This window comes from Sesamum indicum, linkage group LG6 (genome assembly GCF_000512975.1).
Source record: "Sesamum indicum cultivar Zhongzhi No. 13 linkage group LG6, S_indicum_v1.0, whole genome shotgun sequence".
Taxonomy (NCBI): domain Eukaryota; kingdom Viridiplantae; phylum Streptophyta; class Magnoliopsida; order Lamiales; family Pedaliaceae; genus Sesamum; species Sesamum indicum.
The window spans coordinates 22,700,318-22,716,478 of NC_026150.1; the positions used below are offsets into that span (position 1 = coordinate 22,700,318).

Sequence of the window (16,161 nt, forward strand, 5' to 3'; positions counted from 1 at the left end):
TGCCTCCATTCAAAAATTATGCAATTTCATCGAATATGAGTGAGTTGTTATTGATTTTTTAAATAAAAAAAGAGTATTTATAATTATATTAAAAATTTAATGGGAGCTTATTGTAATTTCCGAAAATGTTTCCTTCTTCCCTTTGCCCGCGCACCGCACTGCTTCAAAAGAAGTTTCATTCCAGTTTTCCTTTTCAATCCAACTCACTCCCTTGTCCCAACTCCACACACATACAGACACACACACACAGCAATTTCCTGATTTCATCAAAAGCAAAAGCGGAAAAGATTACACCCCATAACCAAAAAAGCAACCCCAAAAAGCCGAGAAACACATTGAAAATTAGAGTAAGGAAACATGCATATACACGCAAGATTCCATGATAATATATACATACTTTGCCCCATGCAGTCTCACTCTTCTTCACCCCCAAGACCTTCTTGGTTTCCCACACCATGTCAGAAATCGTTGTTGCAGAACCCACAAATGATGAGCAAAATGTTGCAAGCACCAGCAGTAGAAGAGCTTATACCACTACAGACAAAAGGCCCTTCACAAGATCACTTACTTCAGGGCGTGAGCATGTTCCAGAACCCTTTGACAGTGAAAAGCTGCCCGTCACTTTGGTCTCTGAGATTCAAAGATTTCTTCGTGTGGCCAATCAGATAGAGATTGATGAGCCGCGGGTTGCTTATCTGTGTGAGTTTCTTGATATAATTAGTTGGAAAGGAGGAGTCTTTTCTATTTGTTAATTAGTCAGAGACTTTGACTCTGGCGATTATATATGTGCTGTTTCAGGTTGGAGTTTGTGGAGTTTTGGAAGGATTTCAGTGCATTAATCCTTGAACTATGTGAAATTCTGCTTTTATTGGGTTGTTTTTGTTGTGATCTGAATAATGCATTCTTTATTGTATTAACTTTATGGTTGGATGTTGAACTATAGAGAGGTTGTTTAGTGTCTTGCCATTGTGTACTGCAAGAGATTAATGTGACTTCACCGGATTTCCTTTTTTCGGATTCTTTTGCTTGTCATCATTTTCGTATGATTCATGAGTTGCTGTGTAGAATAAGCGGTTGTGGTTTCTTCTTTTCTGTCTTTTAGACTATGCAGCATGATTAATAGGCAAAGGCTTTTTCTGAAATCTCATGACACAAACACAATGTCGAACCTCTGTTGACAGTGGAAGAAATATAATGTAACAAGTATAAAGATCATTGAGGTGTATCTGTGAATTGGTTCTGCAACAGAATGCAAATAATTAGTTTCTGGTAAATGTCTAAGTAAAAAAGGTTTCGTGGTCAATTGCTTTGTTATCTTTCATCCTAGAAATGGAAAAAGACAAACTTCAGAAGTTCCGTGATTTTCCTGGAAACTTGAGAAAGAATCCTGGACATAGGACTTGCTAGGCTCTTTCATCTATTTCCTTGTTCTAATTTTAGGAACTTGTTCTTAATTCAAGTGCATCTTTTGTGTGAATGTGTTTCGTGGCAGTGTGCTGAGACTAATTGATTGAGTTCTCTGTCCAGGCCGGTTTCATGCCTTTGAAGTAGCACATAACTTAGACAGAAACTCAAGTGGTCGGGGGGTTCGGCAGTTCAAAACTTCTCTTCTTCAGCGGCTTGAACAGGTAAATTTTGAATTGCAACTGAAAGGGCTACTAAAATGTCAACAAATCTCCTCACTTTTCCTTAAAAAGTATGCCTCTGGCGAGCCCCACGACATTTAACATGCTTCCATAATTACAGTAGATTACCGCTATGTGCTGCATGGTTTTCTGTTTTCAAGTTTTCTAGTTAAAATATAGTCATCCTACTCTTGTCAGGATTTGGTTTAAGTAGTCAAGCAAGCAGTATCTTTTCTGAGCCATCTGAACAAAGAGCAAATTGTAATGCTACTATAGTCTAGCTAGTGAATGGTTTTTCTTTACTTTCTATCACAAGAAAGCTAAATATGTTCACCTCTCATAGTCTTTGAGGTCTCGGTAGTGATGATGCTGTAAACCTCTCGGTAGTGATGATGCTGTAAATTACCAACTAACGTGCAACTACCATGTGTCATGCTAATGAAGCTCAACAATGCATGGTCTTTAAGTTCTTAAATTTGGCTAGATCAATAATGTGAAAAAAAATTACTACTTTGCATTCCCCAAGTGATATTTTTACTGTGCTGGCGACCTGTAAGTTTCCTCTTTTATGCACTGTAAATTTCTACTCCGCCTTTCTGCTCATCTTAGGCTGATTTATTCTCAATCTATGAAATTCCCCGTCATATTCCTGTGTTCAGCCTCTGTGAAACTTAGGCTGTTGCATGCCGAAATTATCAATTATGTCTAACTGTCCTACTTCCTTCAGATGTCCTGGGCATTCAGAATACAATATCAACGTTTTAATTTCCACAGATTGACCCAGTGATTCATGCTGCCCAACTTGAAACCCACCATGCAGTTACAAACACACAAACAACCACATAATTGAAATGTTCATTTTTCTTTCCTGCAAGGCCTTTGGATTTCTTGACGCTCGTAGAACTCGTGGGAGATGAGTTTGAGTTGATACCGAATGTCCTGCAGATTTTGCATGATGGTTGTGAATAACAATTAGTCTTTCATTTATATGAAATTCCAATACATATGAGGCATATTGCAACATTGTGGAAAGTTAATTCACGGTAGAAGTGGCTTTCTTAGCTTTTCACAAAGTGTAAGACCATAAATACTGGTTAGAGATGCTTATGCCTTGGTCCAATCAAAGCCAACGATACGAATTTGGACAAAAAGTGTGTCCCCAAAAGCATTGCCAACATTCCAATACACATTTCATCTTCACCGTGTATTGAAATTTTTGTTATCTACTTTTATGCCTTAGGATGAAGAAGTTACAATTAGAAAAAGGAGGGAAAAGAGTGATTTACGTGAACTGCGACGCGTATATCGGCAGTACAAAGACTACATCATCAAACATGGTGGAGAATACACTCTGGAAACTAGGTAATAGTGCTGACTTTGCTAGAAACCTGTTTTTCCTTGATATGAAAAAATTACCTGAAATATTTACTCATAGTTTGCACATTGTTATTGATTATCCTTACAGAGAGAAGTTGATCAAAGCACGTGCCATTGCATCTGTTTTATTTGAAGTATTAAACACAGTCACTTCTGCAGCAGGTTTCCAGGTCTTTCCATTTCTTCATCATTTATTTATCTTTGTTTTATGTTTGCGTAAAACTCATTTCTGACTTGAGTATCCCCTTTTTTGACATTTTGATTCCTAAATAGGCCCTTGCTGAGGCTGACCCTTCAAGATCTGAATTCTATGTGCCTTATAACATTCTTCCTCTTGATCAAGGAGGTGTTCATCATGCAATAATGCAACTTCCTGAGGTATGATGTCTTTTGAAAGTAGACATATCCTTCATTAATTCTTTTAGTAGCATATAAAAAATTCATTACTCAAGAAACAATCAAAGCAGCTATTGAACGCTATGCTGTTTAGCCAGGCACTTCTGTTGCTAGTCCATTTTCTTGAATAGTATTGTCAGAGTTTTAGATAAGTGAAGAGAGAAACAGAAGACCAACATTTACGTGGTTCGGTCATATGACCTACGTCCATGAGACAAATGCCTAAAGGGTTAAATCATATTATTCTCTCTTAGTCCATTGATATAACCACCACCCATTTATATAGGTCAATTACATATGTGTATAACATAAATATAAGGAAATATTTTCAAAATCAAATCATAAAGATGTCACAAGATTCACTTAGAGTTATTTAATGAATCAATTCATGATTCTCAACAAGTATCAGCATATATTTCTGCACTGAGATATTATGGTAAATGAAATGACTTTTGATAAACTATAGAATTCTACAGATCAAATCTGCAATTGCTGCTGTCCGCAATGTTCGAGGTTTGCCTTTCTTGGAAGATTTTAGAAGGCGAGTTCCACATATGGATCTGTTTGATTGGCTTCAGTTATGCTTTGGATTTCAGGTGCCCTTTTGTGTCCATATTTTTCCTTCTGATAGAAATCATAGGATTTATAGTGCATCTAGCTTTCATGGTTTCTGATGTTATTCAAGAAAAATGATTTGACAATATGCTGATAAACTCGTACATTAAACTTTCTGAAGTTCCTAGTTTTCTAACCAAAAGCATAGCTGCTTTCTATTTATTTAACGGGCCTTGTTTGTCAACTCTTATCAGAATGGAAATGTCGCCAACCAGAGGGAACATTTAATTCTTCTACTTGCCAATGCCCATATTCGACAAATTCAAAAGAAAGCGCCACAGGTGTGTCTGTAATACCACAACTATAAAATATTATTAGGTATGTTCTTTTTATTTCATTTTTTCCTATCTATGAGGAATGAGTTTACTCCTTGATATTAGTTAGGGGATGGAGCTGTGGATGAACTGATGAAGAAATTCTTCAAAAACTATACAGAGTGGTGCAAGTTTCTGGACAGAAAAAGCAGCATAAGGTGAGAATAAAGTTTCGTAATGGATTGTTTGAACTGCAACATAGTATTGCTTTTGTGAAACTGCTAACAAAAATATGTCCATCAGACATCATCAAACAACAGAACAGATTCTTTAATTTTCTAGTTCTGGACTTGTGCCCTTCAGTCTCTCTAATTGATGAGATAAAGTTATAATGTTTTCTGAATATACACTTCTAGTAACATAAATGTGTATTCATTTTCTTATTCAGGTTGCCATATTTAAAACAGGAAGCCCAACAATATAAACTTCTGTATATAGCACTTTATCTTTTAATATGGGGAGAAGCAGCAAACTTAAGGTTTATGCCAGAATGTCTCTGTTATATATTTCACCATGTAAGTTCACCTGTTCTTGCCATCACTTTCCTACCTGATACTTTAACAGCTTTTCTCCACAGTTTTGAGATATAGATTGACCAGAAGCATGTTTCAAATTGAAACTTAGATTAAATGAACATCTAAGGTTGAACGTCTAGCTGAAGTTATATTTTCTGACTGGTATACTGATAAGAAGTATATCTATTCTCAGTTTTGAAAGTAGCATGATGTTTCAGGATATAGAAATCCTCCACATTCCATTCTTCTTTCCAACCATTCAGCATTGAGAATCTTTGCCTTATCCTTATGATATTCTTTATATACGAGGACAACCTTGTCTCATACTTCTTCCAAATATGTGAAAACACCCAAATACACAAGAAAATGAGCACAGTTTAGATAATTATGTATCAATGTGCCTTAAGTTGGGATTGTGACACCCTCCCGATTACTTCGAGTGTTGCATTAATCTTCTCTTTTATGTAAGGAAAACCAAACTTACATTTTACTTATGCTTTTGTTAATACTAGAAAATATCATGTGTCTTGCATGTATAGGAAATGAGTAGATGAAAATGTCGCCATTTTTACCATGCTTAGTAGTTAGTATCTTGTATCGTAATTCTGTTATTAGCTTCTAATATTTAACCATTATTGCATACAGTTAAAAAAGTATGAAATGGTTAACTTTTGTCTTTTGACATAGATGTAATCTTTGTGCTCTCCTGTGGAGCCTAAGTTAAACATATCCACCACAACTACTTTAAATTTAACTCCCCAATATTATTTACTATTACTTTTCTATTCTTACTTCAAAATATTTTTATATATAATAATTGGGATTGCTATTCATTTGTAAAACAATATGTTGTGTCTTTTCACTATAAAACTGTACTTGATCGTTTTAAAGTTGCCTCAATGATATTGTCTTCCCATAAACTAAAGTTATGGTTTATATGGTAGGAGAGTTGAAAAGTATAACAACTAGCTTCTGAAAAATTGCCTTTATACTAGTTACGATTACAGGTTCACGTTATTTGTAATTGAGGTAGCAGTTTTGAGAAGATCATTTTTTAATTATATTTAATGTTTTAAAACCTTTTTCTTCAAGTATGAAAGTTTATCAAAGTAATTGAACAAAGATAATGAAGTATGAACTCAGTATAAGTAGAGCCCATATATGTCACAGCAATGTCCATTCTCATAAGATATTTTCCAAATTTCATTTTGTCGTGGATTCTCTTTCAGATGGCAAGCGAATTGCATGGGATGTTGAGTGGTGCAGTAAGTTTGACAACTGGAGAAAGAGTCATGCCCGCATATGGAGGAGGATCGGAGGCTTTCCTAAGCCATGTAGTTTCTCCAATATATGAGGTTATACATCAGGTATTTTGAATCTTAGACTGGTTAACTTGTATGTCTTTTCTGTGGATATTTCTAATTTTTCCACCAATTTACTGAAGGAAGCTATGAAAAACAGAAATGGAACAACTGATCATTCAACATGGAGGAACTATGATGACTTGAATGAATTTTTCTGGTAAGATATAAACTTCAGATACAGCCTGAGAGAAAGTTCTATCATGGTGTTGCTGATTTCTTGTCTTCAAATGTTGATTAAATGTTCTCATTTATTGAATTTCAGGTCTCCGAATTGCTTCCAGATAGGTTGGCCCATGCGTCTGGATCATGATTTCTTTTGCGTAGACCCCTCAAATGATGGTAAAAAGAAGAAATCTCGAAAATCAGTGAAGACTCGTGACGAAGAGAAAAGTGATAACAATGAAGATGAAGAAATTGGAGTAAGATATCTTCTCAAGTTACATGTGTAGATCACTAAGTTGACTCCTCTGTCAGTTCCAACAACCTCATGATATTTGCTGCAATTAATTGAGCTGCTTTTATCTGCTCCATGCACAGAAGGATGGGACAAATATTGTCATCTCTTTCATCTGTGCCGGCAATCTTGTACTGCTAAAAAACAAGGGATGTGTTCAAAATTGGTTCTCTTAATTATAACTAATGTCCTCTCTTTGTGGTGGTAATGAGCAGCTAATCAGTTGGTTGCATCCAAACAAATTTATAAGTCACTCATATTGCTTTTCTAATTTTCATCTCTGAACCTATTATGTTATGGTCCTCCTCAGGCAACTGCAGATGAAAATAGGGAACCAAAGTGGTTAGGGAAGACAAATTTTGCAGAGATCCGTTCCTTTTGGCAAATTTTCAGAAGTTTTGATAGAATGTGGAGCTTCCTTGTTTTAGCCCTTCAGGTAAGTCTGGGGGAAGCCACCACTTTTTCATTATTGAAACATTTGCTATCTTAACCTTTACTGTTTGTTTTTCTTAGGCGATGATAATAATGGCATCCCATGAGTTGGAATCCCCTTTCCAAGTGTTTGAGAAGACAATACTTGAGGATGTTATGAGCATTTTTATCACGTCAGCTGTACTTAAACTCATCCAAGGTGTGTTGGTGCTTTTATATATGTAGGAAGAAGCATGCATTTCAGGTGATAGTTGAAGTTGAAATCTCCTTTCATTCTACTTCGCACCAAGCATGCCTTTTCTCACACTTGGTCTGATCTGAACCTAAATTCAACCGCTAATATTTGCTCTAGCTTGGTTTTCCATTTATAAAGCTTGACTTAGAATAATTATCCCCAGCTTACAAGCTTTCCACCAGCTTGGGCTCATTCATCCTTCTATCCTCTGGAATTTGATCACAAAACTCATTTGTTGACCTGTCCCTGTTGTTCTTCAAGAAGGTGATAGTCTATTCTAGTAGTGCTACTAATGATTGGTTAACACTTCAGCATCAAACTTTTCTTCTTGCCAAGCTGGAGACAGTTGCCCTAACAATTTGAAGTGTCTCATTTGGTTAGCTGGTCAAGCTTACATTAGTTTTCTTGAAACTATTCAATTTTTGTGCAGCCTGTGTTTTTTATCTGATTTGTTGCCCTCAACAATCCTTTAATGAATTGTTCTCGTGTACTATTAGAATCATCATTAGGTACTGAACCTACCTAGATACAACTTGGTCAATTATAGATATTAAAACAAGAATGAATTAACCTCCTCTTCAGCCTAAACGTTTAAAGCAATTTAAATGTCTTGCAGCTGTTCTTGACGTTTCCTTCACATGGAAAGCTAGATCCACAATGGACTCTGCTCATCGTCGAAAAGATGTGCTGAAGATAGTGGGGGCAATGATATGGACCATTGTTCTTCCTATATATTATTCTAGTTCTAGAAGAAAGTACACCTGTTATTCTGCACAAGATGGCAGCTGGCTTAGAGAGTGGTGCTACTCTTCCTACATGGTAGCAGTTGGATTTTACTTGATTAGCAATGCTGTCAATATGGTCCTCTTTCTTGTACCTGCAGTTGGAAAATATATTGAGACATCCAATACTCGAATATGTACAGTCTTGTCTTGGTGGACACAGGTTAGAGTTCAGATCATTTTTCCTCACTTTTATTTTAGCTGACACTAATTTTTAGTAGCTCGCCTTTGTAATAAACCTCTCACAGGCTGTCTACATCATATAGGATCTAATTTCTTATAATGAAACCTGGCCGAATATGTCAGTTCTTCATGATGATTTTGTCTCTTATGTTATGGTTGAGTTTTGGACATTTGATCACTTTTTCATGTGCTCCCCTAGGATACATACTTAATACTAAATATTTATAAATACAATAATTATATACTCTTTTGGAAAGATGGAGCCCTATAGTATTGCTCTTTTACATGACTGCTGTCACATTTTGCAGCCTAGATTATACATTGGAAGAGGGATGCAAGAGAGCCAAGTATCTCTCCTGAAGTATTTCGGAAATCTTGAGCTTATTCTTTTTGGTTGATGTGGCTTTTCTGATTTTTTCTCTTTTTTCCCTTACAAGTTGGTGTACTTTGTGTTGCTTTAGGTACACATTATTTTGGGTGTTGTTACTACTAAGTAAATTTTCATTCAGCTATACATTTGAGGTGAGTATTATTGCTTCTGTTAATCGCCTTTTTATTTTATAATTGCAAATGTTGTTATGGCCTTAGGAAATTTCTTGTCAGGGAATAATCCTTTTGTGCTATTTGTAACACTTCCACCTTACCCATTGTTATTGAAACATTTTGCCACTTATGGAAAACCTAAGAGAAGAACTAGATATTCAAATGTTCATCTATATGATCTCTCCCGTGAATGCACAGCATAGGAGCTGAAATTTGGATGAAAAAGCAGTACATCCCTATTAAATTTTGTACTTTTAAACTCAGCCCAGGGGCAAATAGTTTACATTAAAGTTGTCAATGCCAAAATGTTTACAAAAGCTGGTTTTCCGAGTCACCTATATAGACAAAGTGGTGTTTACTAAGTTCTTGAAATTTCTATCTGCCCTATATGTAATGCCATGTTGTGAAGTAGGCTCATGAAGGTTCACACATTTATATGTTATGGTTTTGCAGATAAAACCACTTATAGCACCAACAAGACAAATCATGAGAATTGGGGTTAAAAACTACGACTGGCATGAGCTCTTCCCTAAAGGTAAACTTGTATGATCCTCTAATATACCTAACATGATTAAGATTAAATTTGCATGTAACTTGTATATATCGTCTGATATGAATTTTCAATATTTAGTCAAGAGCAATGCTGGCGCCATTGCAGCTATTTGGTCTCCTATCATCCTTGTAAGATTCTAAGACATATGTGAAGATCAATTCTATACCCACCTTCATTGCAGTCAGTTTATTTACCGCCTATGTGCTTATGGTGTGAGCTATTCAAGGGAATTTTCTTTTTCGTTACTTCAGGTATATTTCATGGATGCACAAATATGGTATTCTGTTTACTGCTCTGTCTTTGGTGGAGTTTATGGAATTTTGCACCATCTTGGTGAAGTAAGCCATATCTTTTTCTGTGTCCCTATCCTTTTCCTTCATGAAGTAGAATACTAATGTTCTGTATCACTGTGGTCGTTGCAAACAGATTCGTACGCAGGGAATGTTGAGAAGTAAATTTGCCACTTTGCCCTCGTCAGTCAATGATTGCCTTCTAGCACCGCAAGCCAAAGATAATAAAGAAGGAATAAAAAATTGGCTTTGGCACCCAGGGCTTCTGAAGGTCTTTCTCTTAGTTTTGCTACTTAGCTAATACGTGCTGGTATTTTAGTGTTGCGATCTTAATTAGGCTGTTTTCAGGTTTTAGAAAACAAGAAGGGTGGAGTTCTGAAGTTTGCCCTTGTTTGGAACCAAATCATAAGTAGCTTTCGTGAGGAGGACCTGATAAGCAACAGGTTAATCATGCCTCGCCATTTCTTCTCTTTCTTTCTTCTCTTCCTTTTCTGATTTGGCCTAACTTAGTGAATAAATATGATAATTATATCCACATATGTCACTGGATACAGGGAAATGGATTTGATGAAAATGCCTATATCATCTGAATTAATTTCTAATCAAGTCCGTTGGCCAGTTTTTCTCTTAGCAAATAAGGTAATTTGCAGGTTCACTCCTGTTTGATATGCTACATTGATTATAGAGCTTATGAAGTGTTCTTTTCGTTTACAGTTTTCAACAGCTCTTACTATGGCTAGAGATTTTGTGGGGAAAAATGACAATCTCCTGAAAAAGATCAGAAAGGATAACTATATGTACTTGGTTGTTAATGAATGTTATGAATCACTTAAGTACATTTTGGATATCCTTGTGGTTGGTGACCTGGAGAGAAGGTAGAGTAGGATTCTTCATTTCTTAGTCATTTACAAAACTGTATGTTGTTTCTTCATTTTTATTCCTCTACTTCCCTTTTAGTATGCAGCATATTTTCCTACTGTTTGTCTGATCTGCTTTCAGAATTGTATCTGGCATATTCGATGAAATTGAGGAAAGCATTAGAAAATCATCACTCCTCAAGGATGTACGTTTGAGCAAATTACCAGTTCTACACGCTAAATGCACTAATTTGGTCGAGCTTCTGGTAATTTCCATGTGCAAACTTTCAGTTTACATCTAAGTAAAACTTTAAGTTTCCATCATACTTTTGTGGCATATACTGACGTGAAACGTTAATTAAGGATGAGGGTAATGAAGATCATCATTATGAAGTAGTGAAGACGCTTCAAGACATCTTTGAGCTTGTGACAAATGATCTGCTCGTAAATGGTTCCAGGTTGCTGTACTCATCAGTCTTTATATCGAAGTTCCAAGTCTGACTTGTTCTATTAGCTGTTCTTTTCTTCATTTACTGAAGTGTTACTTTCTTTCTTTATACATAAGAACACTGGATTTGCTCCACGCACACCAGCAACTAGATGGAGATGAGATTGAGTTCTTCAGCCATTTTGAGCCAGAATTATTTGCTTCAAGACATTCCCTTCATTTCCCCTTGCCAGATTCTGGTCCGTTGGTAGAGAAGGTACCTTTATTTAATTCAACAATGTAAAATGTTTGATTCCTAGTTTGTCTTTGGAGGAGTTATTTTCGTTTGGAACTTGTATCACATATTACATCTCTAAAGCTAGTGAACAAGTTCTGACACCATGTAGAAGGAAAACTGAAACTGACCAAGCTTCTGAATGACAGATTAAGCGTTTTCATTTGTTGCTCACTGTCAAAGATAAAGCGATGTATATACCCAAAAACCTGGAAGCTCAGAGACGGATTTCATTTTTTGCTACATCTCTCTTTATGAATATGCCTAGAGCTCCCAAAGTGCGCAATATGTTGTCATTCAGGTGCTTTTCATACGTATTTTTCTGTACTTTTTGATATTTTGTGGCTGTATTTTCCTAATGCTCTGTCATTTCTGCATTGCCAAGTAAAACTGGAAAGAAAGATCTAATCATTTTAGGTGGCACTTACTTTATCAATCAAAGTTAAACCTTCAATCATATATTGGAAAAAATAGAACTGAAATTGTGAGCATCCCATCAATGATTAATATTGGAGCATAATTATTATTAGTGAGTCCATCTGTATTTTTTATCATGAATTGTTGACCCTGGTTAATTACAGTGTTTTAACTCCGCACTACATGGAAGAAGTCAAGTTCTCAAAGAAGGAGCTTCATTCAAGCAAAGAAGAGGTTTCCATTGGCTTTTATATGCAAAAAATATTTCCAGGTTGTTACTGAAGTAAAAAAAAGAAAAAGAGTTCTTGGTGCATAAAATAGCTTGTAACTATCCCATTGAAACTCATTTTCTATGTTCACTTAGATGATTGGGATAATTTTCTGGAGCGCCTGGGTAGTGAAAAAGTAGATGACTCCAATGATGACATCAATGAGGAAGCTCTGAGAGATTGGGCTTCTTTCCGAGGTCAAACTCTTAGCAGGACTGGTGCGTTGTAAAATAGAGTATCTCTTTGAGATTGAACTTCCATTTCTGGTTAATTGATAGTAGCAACTGACACATTGCTTCCTTTCCTTTTCTTACAGTCAGAGGAATGATGTATTACCGGAAGGCCCTAAAATTACAGGCTTTTCTTGACATGGCTGAGGATGATGGTTTGTTTGATTAACTAGTACTTCATATTTTTCAATCATGTAATCATGAGTACGGTTGCATCAGGAGCCATATTGAGGCTACTTGCTAAAGTCAATTGAGCAAGAAACTAATACATAATCTGATATGCTTCACCAGATATTCTTCAAAACTACGACGCCATTGATAGGGCAAATGATACATTATCAGCACAACTTGATGCCTTAGTCGACATGAAGTTTACTCATGTTGTTTCATGTCAAATGTATGGATCCCAAAAATCCTCTGGAGACCCTCAGGCACAAGACATACTTGACTTGATGATAAGGTAACTTCTTCGTTCAGGAGATCTTTTGGGACTTTTCAGTTTATTATAAACCATGGAAGGTGATTTGGTGCATGATTGCCTCTATCACTCACAGGTATCCCGCTTTGCGTGTTGCCTATGTTGAGGAGAAAGAAGAGATTGTTGCGGATAGACCTCCAAAAGTTTATTCTTCTATTCTTGTCAAAGCTGTCAATGGTTTTGACCAGGTAAAAGTTTAAGGGGATATATTGCATTAATCACAAATTCTACTGTGATAAGGATGAACAACTTTTGTGAATGGATTCATAATGGTAGACAAGCATTGAGAAAAGATGAAGAAAAAAATTGTGAATTTTAAAGCATAATTGATTATTTCTTTCTGTTTCTATGATGAAAAAGCAACTGCAAACAGGGAAAGTATTAGGAAAAATGGAATGCACAATTTTTATCAGTGTGTTGATGAACTTTTTTGTTTTCTTTTTGATATTGTGTTTCACTTAGAACTATATGTCTCATTCTTGATACAATTCGCGTACATTGACATTTCTTTATTTTAAAGTGTATCCTGCACTCGTAACCTGAAAAAATGACTTTGTAATGTGTTCATTTCAACATGGAATGACTCCATTGAAGAGTTATCATTTCATTTTAGCCAAGGCTTATTGATCTGACATACGGACTTTAATCACAGCTACAAGAAATGATCTCATCGACTTGGATGATTTGAATATTTGCATGAACTTCGCAGGACGCATTTTCTAGCAAACATGACTGACACTCTCCTTTCCATATGCATGAAGTTATTGAACAAATTCTTTGTTATATGGTATAATATTTTGAATCATACTTGTCATATCACACACTTGGCCTTTTGTAGGAGATCTACAGAATAAAGCTCCCTGGGCCACCAAATATTGGAGAAGGAAAACCTGAAAATCAAAATCATGCAATAATTTTCACGCGTGGTGAAGCTCTTCAAGCAATTGATATGAACCAAGTATCCTCATTTGGTCTCCTTTTTCTTCTTTCCTCAGCTTTCAGATGTTCTAGGGTCAATATGACTATAAATATCATTATAATGAGAGTGTTATGACAGGATAATTATCTAGAGGAAGCTCTCAAGATGAGAAATCTATTGCAAGAATTTCTACGAGTTCAAAGGAGGAACCCTCCCACTATACTTGGCATGAGAGAACACATATTCACAGGAAGGTTAGATCCTAAGCACTTTGATATTAAAGTTGCCCCATATAACATTGAAAGATAGACAACAGACAGGAATTTCGTCAATCAAACTCCTCACATTGATCACCTTTTCTCTGAATAAACCATAAGTTCAAAGGAATTTGCAATAAGTAATTGCCCTAAGCTAAAGTCCCTGATATACTGACATTTGAGAGGATCTCTGGCAAGAAATTGTCACCGATAAACATTAACATACTGACAGGAATAAATGACATTAAAGGAAGAGGTGAAATGTAAATTAAATTTTAAATGGAGAGAATCAATTATCGATTCCTAAGGTTGTAAAAAAGAAACTAGCTGACCTAACTTTAGCATATTATCTTACGTCATGAACTGTGGAAAAATGTTAGTGCTTATTTTGTAATTCTAAAACTTAATTTTTCAGTTCTTGGTGTTGAGTCATAAAGTCAAAATATTAGCTGATCTGATTGAAATTTCATGTTAAGTGATATATTGCTTTACCAGTGCAATATTCCAACTAAGATGTCGTTTGAAGTGGCTTATTCTCAGGTCTGAATCATATTAGTAGAATGAACAGACAAAGAGAAGAAATAGCAACCTCTAATTGTATAATTATGAGAAAGTTTTTCCCGACTAATGAGATTTTACCATACTACAGTGTTTCTTCTTTGGCGTGGTTCATGTCCTATCAAGAGACCAGCTTTGTGACAATTGGACAAAGACTTCTGGCAAATCCACTCAGGTATTAATTTCTCTGTTTCATCCACCATTGTCCAAACTTAAAAAAGAATAACAATGGTGAGGACGAAAAGATTATGTTTGTTGTTACTCAAACTCAGATCCGTTTTCCTCTAACCAGCATTAAGTAATTTTTAACATCGCAACTGAATCAGATGTAGAGATGTATCAGTGCTTACTTATTTTTATTTATAATGCAGGGTTAGATTTCATTATGGACATCCAGATTTATTTGACAGGATATTTCACTTGACTAGAGGTGGCATAAGCAAGGCATCAAAGACAATAAATTTAAGTGAAGATGTATTTGCAGGTGCTAATAAAAAGTCGAGCTGTTATTTTCCACAATAAAGATCATTTATCATTTACAGTTGCAATATAAACTGATAAGCTACAGGATTCAACACTACACTACGGAGGGGGTATGTTACGTATCACGAGTACATGCAAGTTGGCAAAGGCCGTGATGTTGGACTAAACCAAATTTCAAAGTTTGAAGCAAAAGTGGCAAACGGGAACAGTGAGCAAACTCTCAGCCGAGATATATACCGCCTTGGACGTCGATTTGACTTTTTCCGGATGCTTTCTTTTTATTTCACGACCATTGGCTTTTATTTTAACAGCCTGGTAAGCTTTTCTTCAGTTCTGAAGCTATACCTCTTTCTCTCCAGTTCACTTTTCCCTTGTATTCCCGCATTTTGCTTGAAAGTTGGCAAGCAAACTATGTATTTTTTGTTCTCCTGAAACTTTTATTCGTCTGATCAAATAGAAAGATTCTACTGTATCCGAACCGGTGCTACTCCTAGACAGATGTTGAAGCCGAAACATTTTCTTAATTGCCCAACATGATAAAGATTATTTGCTTTCTTTCTTACGATAGATTAATGCTCTTAAATGATAATCATTGTACAAATTCATGTAGTCTTTTATCTTTGAGTGATGCTGATTTACTTCGCAATTTTTTAATACTCCAACTTTGCAGATATCTGTTATTGGAGTCTATGTATTCCTCTATGGACAGCTTTACCTCGTCCTCAGCGGTCTTCATAAAGCACTGCTTTTGGAGGCCAAGGTTAAAGATATAAAATCTCTGGAAACGGCATTGGCTTCTCAATCATTTATACAGCTCGGGCTCTTAACAGGTCTGCCAATGGTTATAGAGATAGGACTTGAGAAAGGATTCCTCAACGCCCTGAAAGATTTTGTTCTCATGCAACTACAGCTGGCTGCTGTTTTCTTTACTTTCTCTTACGGAACAAAATCTCATTATTACGGGCGTACGATTCTTCATGGGGGTGCCAAATATCGACCCACAGGGCGTAAGGTGGTGATCTTTCATTCCAGCTTCACGGAGAACTATAGACTGTACTCACGGAGTCACTTTGTGAAAGGATTCGAGCTTATGCTCCTGCTAATTGTTTATGATTTGTTTAGACGGTCATACCAGAGCAGCATGGCATATGTGTTGATAACATATGCAATTTGGTTCATGTCAATGACTTGGCTCTTCGCACCATTTCTGTTTAATCCGTCTGGATTCAACTGGGGCAAGATCGTCGATGACTGGAAAGACTGGAACAAATGGATCAAGCATCAGAATCGGCA

General features: G+C 36.1%; 1 protein-coding gene across 1 annotated transcript in view; it reads left to right on the top strand.

The window, feature by feature from the left end:
- The window catches only part of LOC105165840 (putative callose synthase 8), a 16,776-nt gene continuing 856 nt past the window's right edge, over nucleotides 242–16,161 (top strand). Inside the window, exons 1-39 of the mRNA XM_020694240.1 lie at nucleotides 242–699; nucleotides 1,528–1,628; nucleotides 2,866–2,987; nucleotides 3,091–3,172; nucleotides 3,276–3,380; nucleotides 3,875–3,994; nucleotides 4,208–4,294; nucleotides 4,394–4,485; nucleotides 4,716–4,842; nucleotides 6,072–6,209; nucleotides 6,287–6,363; nucleotides 6,469–6,625; nucleotides 6,971–7,096; nucleotides 7,174–7,291; nucleotides 7,944–8,272; nucleotides 8,601–8,653; nucleotides 8,754–8,814; nucleotides 9,289–9,370; nucleotides 9,467–9,516; nucleotides 9,640–9,726; nucleotides 9,815–9,949; nucleotides 10,027–10,121; nucleotides 10,233–10,317; nucleotides 10,393–10,553; nucleotides 10,678–10,801; nucleotides 10,899–10,993; nucleotides 11,101–11,239; nucleotides 11,407–11,558; nucleotides 11,839–11,945; nucleotides 12,039–12,161; nucleotides 12,260–12,328; nucleotides 12,465–12,633; nucleotides 12,728–12,839; nucleotides 13,490–13,609; nucleotides 13,709–13,824; nucleotides 14,477–14,560; nucleotides 14,757–14,869; nucleotides 14,954–15,183; nucleotides 15,539–16,158. Of these exons, the coding sequence (XP_020549899.1) occupies nucleotides 456–699; nucleotides 1,528–1,628; nucleotides 2,866–2,987; nucleotides 3,091–3,172; nucleotides 3,276–3,380; nucleotides 3,875–3,994; nucleotides 4,208–4,294; nucleotides 4,394–4,485; nucleotides 4,716–4,842; nucleotides 6,072–6,209; nucleotides 6,287–6,363; nucleotides 6,469–6,625; nucleotides 6,971–7,096; nucleotides 7,174–7,291; nucleotides 7,944–8,272; nucleotides 8,601–8,653; nucleotides 8,754–8,814; nucleotides 9,289–9,370; nucleotides 9,467–9,516; nucleotides 9,640–9,726; nucleotides 9,815–9,949; nucleotides 10,027–10,121; nucleotides 10,233–10,317; nucleotides 10,393–10,553; nucleotides 10,678–10,801; nucleotides 10,899–10,993; nucleotides 11,101–11,239; nucleotides 11,407–11,558; nucleotides 11,839–11,945; nucleotides 12,039–12,161; nucleotides 12,260–12,328; nucleotides 12,465–12,633; nucleotides 12,728–12,839; nucleotides 13,490–13,609; nucleotides 13,709–13,824; nucleotides 14,477–14,560; nucleotides 14,757–14,869; nucleotides 14,954–15,183; nucleotides 15,539–16,158 (5,207 nt within the window). The 5' untranslated portion in view covers nucleotides 242–455. The remainder of the gene's footprint in view (nucleotides 700–1,527; nucleotides 1,629–2,865; nucleotides 2,988–3,090; nucleotides 3,173–3,275; nucleotides 3,381–3,874; nucleotides 3,995–4,207; nucleotides 4,295–4,393; nucleotides 4,486–4,715; nucleotides 4,843–6,071; nucleotides 6,210–6,286; nucleotides 6,364–6,468; nucleotides 6,626–6,970; nucleotides 7,097–7,173; nucleotides 7,292–7,943; nucleotides 8,273–8,600; nucleotides 8,654–8,753; nucleotides 8,815–9,288; nucleotides 9,371–9,466; nucleotides 9,517–9,639; nucleotides 9,727–9,814; nucleotides 9,950–10,026; nucleotides 10,122–10,232; nucleotides 10,318–10,392; nucleotides 10,554–10,677; nucleotides 10,802–10,898; nucleotides 10,994–11,100; nucleotides 11,240–11,406; nucleotides 11,559–11,838; nucleotides 11,946–12,038; nucleotides 12,162–12,259; nucleotides 12,329–12,464; nucleotides 12,634–12,727; nucleotides 12,840–13,489; nucleotides 13,610–13,708; nucleotides 13,825–14,476; nucleotides 14,561–14,756; nucleotides 14,870–14,953; nucleotides 15,184–15,538; nucleotides 16,159–16,161) is intronic.